Genomic DNA, 13969 nt, shown 5'->3' with positions numbered 1-13969 from the left:
ACTTTTTATGTAGGGGTCGTGTCAGAGTTTGTATCACTGGAATCATGCAGCCCCAGCTACTCTGGCATTCCTTGTTCGGTCCCTCTTTCTTTCGACATTATCATAGTATTCAAAATAAGATAACATTATACGATATTGCTTAAACATTCAGATATTATGCGTATTATTCGAAAGGGTAACTATCTCAGTGGATAATAGTCACAGCAGTCTGTCTAATGGGTGTGGGGGTTGCTGCAATATAGGCAGGATCTCATTCACATGATGGTTTTTTCTTTACACACAACGACTTAGTTTTGAAGTTAATCGTTTTGAAGTTGTTTTCCAGTCAAGAGTCTTCTCCTCATTTAATCCCATGACACCTAAATCTGTTGGTCCTTAATACTTAGCTAGCCTTGTCAAGCTTGGATTTGTATCATGAAGGTGTAACCAACTGTCACGTTCCTGACCTGTTTTCTTTTGTCTTGTATTTATTTAGTTGGTCAGGGCGTGAGTTGGGTGGGTTTGTCTATGTGTCTATGTTGGGATTTTGTGTTCGGCCTGGTATGATTCTCAATCAGAGGCAGCTGTCAATCGTTGTCCCTGATTGAGAATCATACTAAGGCAGCCGGGGTTTCACGTGTGTTTTGTGGGTGTTTGTTCCTGTGTCAGTGTTTGTGCCACACAGGACTGTTTCGGTTTTGTCACGTTTGTTGGTTGTTTTGTATTTTGAAGTGTTTTGTTGACTTTCATTAAATAATGAACACTAACCACTCTGCGTTTTGGTCCTCTCCTTCTGTCAGCGAGGACAGCCGTTACACCAACACACAAATAGGTTGTCACTGTTCATGTTTACATTGTGATGTATATACTGAATTATATTTTTTATGAGGCCCCTGATCATTTCAAATCAAAAGCACAGTACAGGCCTTGTGTATTGTGGAAATAATGTGGGCAACAAGGGTGTCACCTTATTAACCATGGAGACTAAAGAGTGCCATTTCAAATGCAGAGGTGGATAGGACTCAATGATCTCATAAAATGGCCGTATCAATCTATTTGTCCTCGGTTCAGGTATAATAGTGTTTCACACTTTCATAATATAAGGCTGCAGAGTTTATAGTATACTCATATGGTGTTCTATATATTACTATACTGTATAGTAGTGTGTAATATTTGTATTTATTAAGGATCCCCATTAGCTGCTACCTGGGGTCCAGCAACATTAAGGCAATTGTATACAGTTTAATATATTAGATGACATTACATTTCATAACACTTTTTACAAGACATTGTAAAAGGCCACTACTCTACTACATATCTACAATACAAAACGTTTGGCAGCAGTTTGTGCTGATTGTTTTAGGTTGAGTAGTACTTTAATAGTAATCCATGTCCACATTTGGGTTCAAATAGTATTTGCTTTATTTAAAATACTTTGTTATAATTGAACCTGCCTGGAGTGCCAGATGGGTGGGGTTTTGTCACTATTGCATTGGTGCCATTATGCCTGGCATGCTCAATCAAGTGCAGCTAAAGTATCTGAAAGAAAACACATACTATTTGAACCCATGATCTGATGTCTACTGACACTGTCTGAAGCTTGAATGGTGGCGGAAGGCCACACGTTGCGTCTTTTTGTGTTCAGTATCCTGTTGTGTTTTGACTACGAGTAATTGATAGGCGAACGTCAGAGGCTAATGACAAATGAAGTAACTGTATTATTGACTAATCATAATATGTATGAGAATCCAACAACTACAGAGCAGCTAGAGTATTGACCCATTGAAAGGAGAAGGACATGATGATGACTATTGACATATTTTTTCCTTTGAACAGTGCAGTCAGTCCATGTTTGCTAATTTTGTACCAGTACAAAGCTGGATGTCCATTATCGTTAGTTAGCCTACATTATTCGATGTTCTAATTGAAGCACCGGACAGCACATACAATGTTCTTGTTAGCAGGCTAATGCTTGGGTAAAACAGCGAGTAGCCTAATTAATGGTATACATTGATAGCACAATCATTACAAAGAGGGATAAGTAATTGGTTGAGAAATACACAAACAAAGTCATACATATAGAAATGTTTTTATTTCCATTATTGTTTGTTGTAACAATTATTTGATTAATGCAAACTATTTGTCTTGGTATATGATTGGGTTGGGCAACACAGACTCATTTGATCTTTCTATCGAGAAGTTTGCAGAGAAGAATGAAACAGTATAATTGTATGTCATACTAACGTTAGTAACAAATACTTTAAATGCATACATCATTTACAAGTGCATTCACTGTCCATGTGTAATCAAACAAAATGTTTGGCATCGAGCTAAGCATTCAGCATCCTTTCGTGATGAGTCTCAAATGACATAATGTTGTCCATGGGAATATCAAAGCGCTTTGATGAGCTTGCATAAAAAGGATGAAGACATTGTACTCCCGCCAGACCTTGAGTTGCATATTGTATGGAAAGGGCAAAGTTCTTGTCGAACTCTGCCGTTGACTCGTGCTTGTAGGAAAGGTTCCCATTCACGCTCAACGGTGGACTTAGGGGCCCCTCGAACCGGGGGCTGGTGCTGGTACAGTCTGTGAATGTAGTTTCAAAGAGCGGCTCAAGCGCATTGTCCACAGTGTGGGGCTTGGCGTGGTGGATATGGGAGCTGTCCATTGTACCATATGGCGGGCTAGGGTAAGGGTAGGAGGGGTGCAAAGAGAAGGACGCAGCCGATGTTTGGTGCACCTGAGACGGGATGTCCTGGACCTGCTCCGGTAAAAACGTCCTGGGGTTGAGCTGCAAACATCCTGCCACTAGATTGGTGGTGGGCTGGGACAGTCCTTGGCATAGAGCCTGCACGAACAACATCAAATCTGGACTTTCATCTGATTGCAAGATCTCAGAGAGAGCCCATATGTAATTTTTTGCCAACCTCAATGTTTCTATTTTGGAGAGTTTCTGAGTATTCGAGTAGCAAGGTACAACTTTACGCAAAATCTCAAGCGCGTCGTTGAGCCCGTGCATACGGTTTCTCTCTCGCGCGTTGGCCTTCATGCGGCGGACCTTAAACCTCTGTCGGGCTTTTGTAATTTTCTTTCTCTTGGTCCCAATCCTCTTTGGGCTATCATCAAGGCTCTCTTCTTGCCCCGACCCTCCTTCTCCCCCCTGCTCCTCATCGTTGTTACTCTCTTCCGTTCTGTTGAATCCATCCTCGTCGTCATTGTCGCCGTCCTTACTCATGGTTTTGTGCACACCGTTTACGGTTTCCATGTTCTGAGTGGCGCGGCATCCCTCAGTCCATTTGGAAACGTGCTGCTGTGACACTGGCATGGTGCTGTCCTCTGTTGGGGCAGAGAAGGAGAGTTACTTCCACAGTTCAAAACTGCTGATACAAAGACACCTGCGGTGAATGTGTGTGGCTCTGTGAAATCCTAACGCCCATGTATGATTCTGTAACTGAATGATCTGAGCTTAGACAGATTAAACTATTAATACCTGCCAAATAGCCATGCAGGCAATGAATCATGTTATGAGGCATAGTAGGCTGAATGGGGCACTAGTACTTTACATCATTATCATCCTGATGCATCATCCCTGCGCTTAATAAAGTGCCTTTGCAATTGTTTTCATAAAAAACACCAGCAGAGTACTGTTTGAACCCAACACAAATAGCAGTCTACAGACAAGAAAAAGTTAACATTAGAGACATTCTTAACTGAAACTATAAACAATTACCTTTTAATGCAGAGTATGTCGTTATAAGAGTTCCATATCCTTTGAAAAGTCCTGATTCAATCTGTCTGCAAACCTCAGATGCTGCGGTTTTATAGTGTTGATGCTGAGGCTGACTGATGGTGTAGTGCACCAATGGATGCACTTTATAAAATCCATGCGTGGATAACGGTGGGATCAATGCCCGCCCCTTTCTCCGACACGTGCCATGTCGCGGGCCTAGACTCCCGGCAAAAGGCCTCAAGCTTCACGTGATGCTTCCAATTTAGATTCACTGGACCTCTGGGTGCCTCCCCTATCGTGGCTGAAAAGAAATACGACCATCTGTCACCAGTCAGACTGCACGGACCTGTTAACACCCGCAGGATAAATTAACTCTTCCAATTAGCAGGTATATGCCATTAAAGAAGCTTGCTCACACGCACCCTAACCCATTTCTGCCAGCAGCGTAGGCCTACATTTTGTTTCCATGGAGGCCTAGAGTTATGGCAGAAAGATTAGGTTGGTTATAGGCCTACAGTTACGTTTAGTGTGACAGTGTGTATTTATTTGGGAAAATGTTGGATTTGATGGTTGGATTAGTCCAAAAGCCTAAGCAATTGATATAGGCCTATTATTTTTATTTGACATTTCAGGTAGTAGAATACCGTTAACTTTTCATTAACACCTGTAGCCTATTCTAGGCTATAGGAAAAAGCTTGTAGCCCTAAAGAGTGCCCTTCACAAGAAAGTTTGAGGCCCAAATGCACAGAGAGGTAGACTAGTGGGTCAGACAACTCTAAACATGGATTTAATTGGGTTTTTAAACTCTAACCGTGCGTGCCTTGGCTGGTGGCTTAAGAGACGGAAGATGCGAGGTCTGAGCCAATAGTTCTTCTCAACCAGGGTTGGGCACTCGAGCCGCATACGCAATAACAATATAGCAGTGTTTCCCGCTTCACTAACTTGGTCAGAATGGTCTTAGAGCTGCGTGTGTACAAATGTGACATGATGGGAGAATATAACACTGTCTGTGTATATAACACTGTCAACTCGGTTACATCCCCTCTCATCTGTATCTCAATCGGTAAGAATTAACCTGTGTTACCTCCGTGAATGCCCGGTCATGATACGAGCAACCCTGTTGATGATACGCTGTAACTGGTTAAGACCGGTCTTATTGCAATGATATAGGGTGGAAAGCCACACTGTGGCACAGTAGTCCAGGTGAGTTTTTATCATGGGTGCTAAATTGTCAGGATAATAAAATCAAATTCAAATCAAATCAAATGTATTTATATAGCCCTTCTTACATCAGCTGATATCTCAAAGTGCTGTTCATCCTTGAAGATGAAGTCCCTTGCCCTTTTTAGAGTGCCAAGCCCAGATAGTAGTTTCCCTGTGACCAGGCTGGCGTGTTCAGTCCAGTGTTAGGTGTAGGCCCAACTACATCCCCAGGTACTTTATGGTGTTTACTTCTTCATAAGTGTTTTGTCCGTTTGTTATTGTGATATTTTTGCCTGTGTATCTCAGCTTTTGTGGGATGCCAAACAGCATTGCCATGGTCTTCTGAGGGTGTAAGGAGAGCTTGTTGTCAGCAAACCAAGCTGCTACCCTCTTGATGTCTTTTGAGACTGACACTCTCCGGTGGTATTAACTGAGTAGAACAGGACTGTGTCATCTGCATATACTGTATATGTGACCTGTTTCAGGAAACTAGGCGTATGTCGCGGGTCACTACTTCATAGGAGAGCCGTTTGAACATAAAAATAAAAAAAATATAAAAAAATGATTCATTTCAAGTTTGTGTACTGTTAGCTAGCTAACGTTAGCTGTCTGAATGCGCTTGAGCCGCTCTTTGAAACTACATTCAAAGACTGCACCAGCTAGAGAGAGCCTGGAGGAACAGAACAAAGGCATTAGTGTTCCTACTTATCCTGGCATCTGGGAAACAACACCTTATGGCTTATGGTGACCCCATGGTGCCTTATGGTGGCCTCAATCTATATGGGAGAGGTGACTAAGCAATCTTGGTATCAGCTATGCAAGGAACAGCATGGTCTGTAAAGGGTAGGATACTCAGCTCAACAGTCAAGACTGTTGAGTTGACTAGTTTCATTATTGCAATAATTAATCGATATTGAATAAAGATGATTGTTTGAAGAAATGAGTTTCTCTCACCTGATTAGAATATTCCGCCACATGTTACGTGTATGATCTTATAATTTGTATTTCAGAGCCACAAGTTATAGCCTAATGTTAGCTAGCTAACATTGAACCTGGTTGGTTAGCTACCTGCAGATTCATGCAGGGTGGTAACGTCATGAGTTGGGATAATGGTTAATTGTTTAGCTAGCTAGCTACATGTCTTAACTTATTTGGGGTAGGTGGGCAGTATTTTCACGCCCGGATTAAAAGCATGGCCAGAGTAAACGGCCTGCTACAAAGTCATAAAAGCTAGAATATGCAAATTATTAGTAGATTTGGATAGAAAACACTCTGAAGTTTTTAAAACTGTTTGAATGATGTCTGTGAGTATAACATAACTCATATGGCAGGCAAAATCCTGAGAAAAAATCCACCAGGAAGTGGGAAATCTGAGGTTGGTCGATTTTCAACTCAGCTCTTATTGAAGATACAGTAGGATATTGTTAATGTTGCACTTCTTAAGGCTTCCACTAGATGTCAACAGTCTTTAGAACCTTGTCTGATGCTTCTACTGTGAAGTGGGGCCGAATGAGAGGGGATTGAGTAAGGTCTACCATGACCTGAACATGCGCTGACCATGCGCGTTCATGTGAGAGCGAGCTCTGTTCCATCGCACTTCTGAAGACAAAGGAATTCTCCGGTTGGAACATTATTGAAGAATTATGTTAAACACATCCTAAAGATTGATTCAATACTTCGTTTGTCATGTTTTTACGGACTGTAATATAACTTTTTTTACTTTTCGTCCGTACTTTCCGCTGGACTTGCCCGTGCGTCGTGAGTTTGGAAAGTGTACTGAACGCTAGAACAACAAGGAGGAATTTGGACATAAATGATGGACATTATCGAACAAAACAAACATTTATTGTGGAACTGGGATTCCTGGGAGTGCATTTTGATGAAGATCATCAAAGGTAAGTGAATGTTTATAATGTTATTTCTGACTTCTGTTGACTGCACAATATGGCGGATATATTTGTGTCTTGATCGGGCTCTGAGCGCCGACTCAGATTATTGGATGGTTTGCTTTTTCCGTAAAGCTTTTTTGAAATCTGACACAGCGGTTGCATTAAGGAGAAGTGCATCTAAAATTCCATGCATAACTGCTGTATTTTCATCAACATTTATAATGAGTATTTCTGTAAATGGATGTGGCTCTGCAAAATCACTGGATGTTTTGGAACTTCTGAACGTAACGCGCCAATGTAAACTCATATTTTTGGATATAAATATGAACTTTACCGAACAAAACATACATGTATTGTGTAACATGAAGTCCTATGAGTGTCATCTGATGAAGATCATCAAAGGTTTGTGATTCATTTTATCTCTATTTCTGCTTTTTGTGACTCCTCTCTTTGGCTGGAAAAATGGCTGTGTTATTCTGTCAAAAGGCACTCACCTATCATAATCGTTTGGTTTGCTTTCGTCGTAAAGCCTTTTTGAAATCGGACACTGTGGCTGGATTTACAAGTCTATCTTTAAAATGGTGTAAAATACATGTATGTTTGAGGAATTTTAGTTATGGGATTTCTGTTTTGAATTTGGAGCCCTGCAGTTTCACTGGCTGTTGACGAGGTAGGACGCTACCGTCTCACGTACCCTAGAGAGGTTAACAAAAGACTCTAGTCTTAGTGTGCCAGAGTGCAAAATAACTGAGGAATTTATGAACGCTCAACACCCAATGAATATTGCCGGTGTCAGTAAACGTCAGCAAAAAGCGTAAATAAATTATTGCCTGCAGCACAGTTACAGTCACCAAAGCTCTGGAAAACATGAAAACAGCCTAACCAGCTCTGCTAGGATAAGTAAAATGGTCAGAGTGGGGTGTTCTCTCATTTTGGGTCTGGAAGTAGCTAGCAAGCTAGCCAATGTTAGCCAGTTAGCTTGGGTGCTTGACTGTCATTGTGAGGTCAGAACGTTCGGATCAACCCTACTCATCGGCCAGAGCTTCCAGTGTGCACTCTGAACGCGAAACGCTCTGCAGGCACCAACGCTCTGGATAACATAACAGCCTAACCAGCTCTGCTAGGGCGAGTTATGTTCAGTGAGCTCTCTCACTTAGATGTCTGGAAGTAGCTTGCTTGATTGCTGTTAGTACAAAACACTCGGCTCAACCCTTAAAGAGATGGTTTGGGCTAAAACTTAAGAGGGTGTGAACGATGCTGAATCGGTACAGACAAAGAAGGGCTCTCCAATAGTAGTACCAAAACATTCAAAGGCCATTTTCTCAAAAGAGTTTACAAGTTTATCAACTTTCAAAGTGAAGTTACTTTCCCCTTGTTCCTAAACTGTAGCGTATGACATACCATTTTGTAGCTCTAAGTGTCTGCTTTTAGCCAATCCATTACAAATTTTGCTACATGAGACCGATTTGAGCCGGGCGGTCACATATGTATACAACGTTTCTCCAGCACTGATGGAAGGTACTTTATGTAAATTGGGAACACCAGGGGTCCAAGCACACTCCCTTGTGGTACTCCATTCACCACAGGTACCTGGGCTGACTTCATGCTTTGCAGTTTAGTGTACTGACTCCTCCCCTGTAAGTATAATGTAAATCACTTGATTGCAATACTGTCAACTTGTTTCTCAAGCTTCCTCGGGAACAGTGTCAAAAGCTTTCTTCAGATCCAAGAATAGTGCTGCTATGACTTCCTAGATGTTACAAGCTAACTTGATGTCCTCGACAACCCTTTGCACTGCTGTAGATGTGCTGTGTAGTTTCCTAAAACCACTTTGATAGAAAACTATAAATAAGCTGTTGAGTGATAAGTTAGTTACCTCTTTGCATGTGAACCAGCTTTCCAACACTTTGGCAAGAGCACATAGAATTGATACTGGACGGTATTTGGCCACATCCAATCTATCCCCTGACTTGTAGATTGGTGTTATATTGGCCATTTTCCATTGAAACCCCCTCAACCTTTTGAGATTGACAGATCGAGGATATGAGTCAGTGGACCCACTATCACTGTGACAGAGTCCTTTTGAAGCCTAGGTGGAATATTGTCTGGCACTGGGCCTTTCTGCTGCTTGATTTTCAGGAGTTAATTTGGTACTGTTACTTCATCAACTAGCTCTAGCCCAAAAACCTGCTCAGTCTGAGACATATGAAAGTGGGTCTTTTGAGGGAGCCTATTTCATTTGCAAGCTTCTGCCATTTCTAGAGGGTCAGATGTTTTTGAGGTGTCCTGTGTAGATATACTCTGTACTTGGCATAGTCTTGTGGCTTTACCTGTCACGTTTGTCTACTTCGTCCTCCTCCTCAGACGAGGAGAGGCGAGAAGGATCAGTGGACCAATATGCAGCGTGGTAATTGACATAATGATTTATTTGACAAGACGAACACTGACACGAAATACACTTGATAATTTACAAAATAACAAACGCACGTAGACAGACCTGAACTAACGAACTTGCATAAACACGAAGAACGCATGAAACAGGTACAGACTACATAAACGAACGAACAAACCGAAACAATCCCGTGTGGTGCAACATACACAGACACAGGAGACAACCACCCACAACAAACAATGTGAAACAACCTCCCTATATATGGTTCTCAATCAGAGGAAAACGTAAAACACCTGCCTCTGATTGAGAGTCATACAAGGTCAATTAAACCTGACACTTAACATAGAACAAACAACACAGACTGCCCACCCAGCTCACGTCCTGACCCACTAAACACAACTATACAAAGGAAAACAAGGTCAGGAACGTGACATTACCAGTGAAAGAGTTTATTTTCCACATTGCACAGTTGTCTCCCTTGGATTTTATGGAGCAGCTGAGTAGTAGTTTTTATTTTCCTTCCTTACTTCAGAAGTTACGTTGTTTTTGAGACATCAATAATATTCAGTCATGTTCAGCCTTTGTTATCTAACCTTAAACATAACCGGAATAAATTGGACCCCTATGGCGAATTTAAAGTTTTCGGTCTGCTGGCAGAATAAACAGCTCAAAGGCAAAGAAAATACACTTGACGTGTATGTTCAAAGTCTACAAACAGAATAAATTCCCAACAACCTTTTAGTTGTGTATTGGTTCGGTAACATTTAAGAATTTAATGGTATGTAGCCTGAAATGTTTTTGGACAAATATGGTTGTTCTGTGGAATGTATCATTGACGTTAGTTCTGCACAGTCACGGTTTATGTATACAATCGGAATGTTTTTGTTTGTCTACATGGGCTGTCAGGTGATACATGTCAAATAGAGCTATTTTACACTGCTCAAAAAAAGAAAGGGAACACTTAAACAACACAATGTAACTCCAAGTCAATCACACTTCTGTGAAATCAAACTGTCCACTTAGGAAGCAACACTGATTGACAATAAATTTCACATGCTGTTGTGCAAATGGAATAGACAAAAGGTGGAAATTATAGGCAATTAGCAAGACACCCCCAATAAAGGAGTGATTCTGCAGGTGGTTACCACATGCACATTTGTGGCCTGCTGGAGGTCATTTTGCAGGGCTCTGGCAGTGCTCCTCCTGCTCAAAGGCGGAGCTAGCGGTCCTGCTGCTGGGTTGTTGCCCTCCTACGGCCTCCTCCACGTCTCCTGATGTACTGGCCTGTCTCCTGGTAGCGCCTCCATGCTCTGGTTACTACGCTGACAGACACAGCAAACCTTCTTGCCACAGCTCGCATTGATGTGCCATCCTGGATGAGCTGCACTACCTGAGCCACTTGTGTGGGTTGTAGACTCCGTCTCATGCTACCACTAGAGTGAGAGCGCCGCCAGCATTCAAAAGTGACCAAGTGGTCTGTGGTCACCACCTGCAGAATCACTCCTTTATTGGGGGTGTCTTGCTAATTGCCTATAATTTCCACCTTTTGTCTATTCCATTTGCACAACAGCATGTGAAATTTATTGTCAATCAGTGTTGCTTCCTATGTGGACAGTTTGATTTCACAGAAGTGTGATTGACTTGGAGTTACATTGTGTTGTTTAAGTGTTCCCTTTATTTTTTTGAGCAGTGTATTTGCACACCTCCTTTTCTTAATAAAGGCCTATATTTGCATAGCAAATTATCATTTGTTTACCTATTTACCCATCTTATGTAAATGTAGTCTACTTAATACAGGACCAGGTAAAGGCAGAGCATTAAGAAACAATGTTAAAAAGCGAAGAGAGAAACTTCAAGTTATATCTGCTCTTTTTGTAAGATTCCTTTGGATTCTCCCATTTTCTGATCAGAAAAACAACCTGACAAAGGGTAAGCTCACTGTTCGTTCTTGGTATGTTATGGTATTTTACTGCTATCACGTTTCAGGAGAAAACCCAGATACAGACAGTGTCGAAGTAACAAAAGTTTATTACTAGACAGGGGGCCGGAAAAGCGATAGGTCAAGGGCAGGCAGAGGTCAGTAATCCAGACCAGAGTCCATAAGGTACAGAATAGCAGGCAGTCTCGGGGTCAGGGCAGGCAGAGGTAAATAATCCAGGGTGGTGTGACAAGGTACAGAATGGCAGGTAGGCTCAGGGACAGGGCAGGCAGAATGGTCAAAAACTAGAAAATATATCAATACATTTCCTCCTAAATGAGCGGCGTTGTGGCACTAACTGATGGTTGTATGGGGAAGTTGTTTATGGCTCTATCACATTCTACGCGCAGAAGAAAATGTAACAAAATGAAATGAAAGCATAAACAAAACAAAATATAGTTATCATCTAATTGGATTGTATTCTATCTACGTCCATGGTCTTGGCAAAATGACCCTATCATATCATTGTCTAATGTCATATGTAGGCCTTTCCTACTTGGTGTGTTGCTTAGGCACTATCCTAAATTGATAACTATATGATAAGTCTACAGCTGTAAGGCACTAGTTTTGTGCAGTCTACAGGGATGACCTATGGACTTCTGGGAAGGAAACTGGTGAGTGCTGTAGCTGTAGAGTCAAAGGCCTCAAAATAAATGTTAAACTTTACTAAGGCTGGTATTTTGCTCGGACCCTTAAGTGATCCTAGCATAAATCCTAATTGGATATTCCGTTGTGCATGTGCTATCTGCAGCATTAGTTCTAGGCAAATATTGCAATTCTTCAGCCATTCCTGGTCCTGTGACCAAAAACGAGCTACATATGGACAGTACCAAAATAAATGAGCCAATGACTCTGCCTCCTCACAGCTAAATCTGCAGAGCTGGGAAGATTGTATCCCCCATATATATATATAAAAAAAAAGCTCTGACAAAGGCCGTGAGGCCGATACGTAAGCTTATTAAAGATCAGTGATACTATCAGAGCAGTGTTCGATTTCCTTTTTACTTCCTGTTACCATGCACCCGCAAAAAAGATTGTTCAGATGTGTGGATTTAAGTATAACTTTTGTATGACTGATGCCTTTAGTGAGAGGTCTAACGGTTTAATATATAATAATTTCTGCCCTCCGAATTCATATTCGTTATATAAATAGGCCCTTAAAAAATGTTCTGGCTTGCCATTCCAAATAAAATTGAATATTTTTTGGTTCATATAATTTAAAAAAGAGGTCACTAGCTGTAGGCAAAACCATAAGCAAATAGATAAACTGTGATATGACTAAAGAGTTCATCAGGGTGATTTTTCCACAAATAGACAGGTATTTTCCTTTCCATGGTAGCAAGATCTTATCTATTTTTGCTAACTTTCTATAAAAATGTATTCGAGTGAGATGTCTTTCTATTGGGATTTTATACAGAGTACGTCCACATCCCCGTCAGACCATTTTATTGGTAAACTACATGGTAATGTAAAATGTGAATTTTTTTGTGATCCAATATGTAATATAGTAGATTTATCATAATTGGGTTTTAATCCAGAGGGGTTAGCAAAAGTATCTAGATCCTCTAAGAGGCCGTGGAGGGATTCTAATTGTGGTTTTAGCGTACAATGAACACCCCCTAGTCACGCCCTGACCTACAACACCATAGAGAACCAAGGGCTCTCTATGGTCAGGGCGTGACAATCACAGAGAAACTGAAATGAGCGTACAATGAAACCTTTGTTTTTAAACCATGGATTTCTAATCCCTTAATATTATTGTTGGATGTCATTTTAACAGCTAACATTTTGATGGCAATAATAAATAGATATGCCGATAGTGGTCAACCTTGTTTTACTCCTCTAGACAGTTTAAAACTTTCTGAGATGTGGCCATTATTTACTATTTTACACCTAGGGTTACTATACATAACTTTAACCCATTTTATAAGAGGCAAAATCCCCAAAATTGAAATATTCTTGGCATTTATATATAAACTCCAGTCGTACTTTATCAAAAGCCTTTTCAAAATCAGCTATGAAAACCAGGCCTGGTGTCCCCAATATTTCATAGAATTCTACTGTTTCTAGTACTTGTCAAATCAAATCAAATTTTATTTGTCACATACACATGGTTAGCAGGTGTTAATGCGAGTGTAGCGAAAAGCTTTTGCTTCTAGTTCCGACCATGCAGTAATATCTAACAAGTAATCTAACAATTCCACAACAACTACCTTATACACACAAGTGTAAAGGAATGAATAGGAATATGTACATAAAAATATATGCATGAGTGATGGCCGAACGGCATAGGCAAGATGCAGTAGATGGTATAGAGTACAGTATATACATATGAGATGAGTAAGGTAGGGTATGTAAACATTATATAAAGTGCCATTGTTTAAAGTGGCTAGTGATACATTTATTACATCAATTTTATTATTAAAGTGGCTAGAGTTGAGTCAGTATGTTGGCAGCAGCCACTCAATGTTAGTGATGGCTGTTTAATAGTGCTCCGTGGGATGCTCAAAGTTTCTGATATTTGTTTATAACCCAACCCTGATCTGTACTTCTCCACAAATGTGTCCCTGACCTGTTTGGAAAGCTCCTTGGTATTCATAGTGCCGCGTGCTTAGTGGTGTTGCAGACTCTGGGGCCTTTCAGAACAGGTGTACATGTACTGAGATCATGTGACACTTAGATTGCACACAGGTGGACTTTCTTTTACTAATTATGTGACTTCTGAAGGTAATTGGTTGCACCAGATCTTATTTAGGGGCTTCATGGCAAAGTGGGTGAATAAATATGCACGCACCAA

General features: G+C 40.9%; 1 protein-coding gene across 1 annotated transcript; it reads right to left on the bottom strand.

Annotated features, from left to right (window-relative positions):
• Positions 1-2127: 2127 nt before the first annotated feature.
• On the bottom strand, positions 2128-3385 carry LOC129840572 (neurogenic differentiation factor 1-like). Its single transcript, XM_055908540.1, has one exon. The coding sequence runs from the start codon at positions 3303-3305 to the stop codon at positions 2310-2312; it is 996 nt and encodes a 331-aa protein (XP_055764515.1). The 5' UTR covers positions 3306-3385; the 3' UTR covers positions 2128-2309.
• Positions 3386-13969: the final 10584 nt, after the last annotated feature.

The sequence above is a fragment of the Salvelinus fontinalis genome, chromosome 41 (assembly GCF_029448725.1).
Source record: "Salvelinus fontinalis isolate EN_2023a chromosome 41, ASM2944872v1, whole genome shotgun sequence".
Lineage (NCBI taxonomy): Eukaryota > Metazoa > Chordata > Actinopteri > Salmoniformes > Salmonidae > Salvelinus > Salvelinus fontinalis.
Note: the sequence above shows the minus strand (reverse complement) of the source record. Positions and strands in the feature narration are given on the sequence as shown.

Excerpts from the sequence above, each read along its gene's own strand:
- LOC129840572 (XM_055908540.1), bottom strand. The coding sequence starts at position 3,305 with ATGCCAGTGTCACAGCAGCACGTTTCCAAATGGACTGAGGGATGCCGC.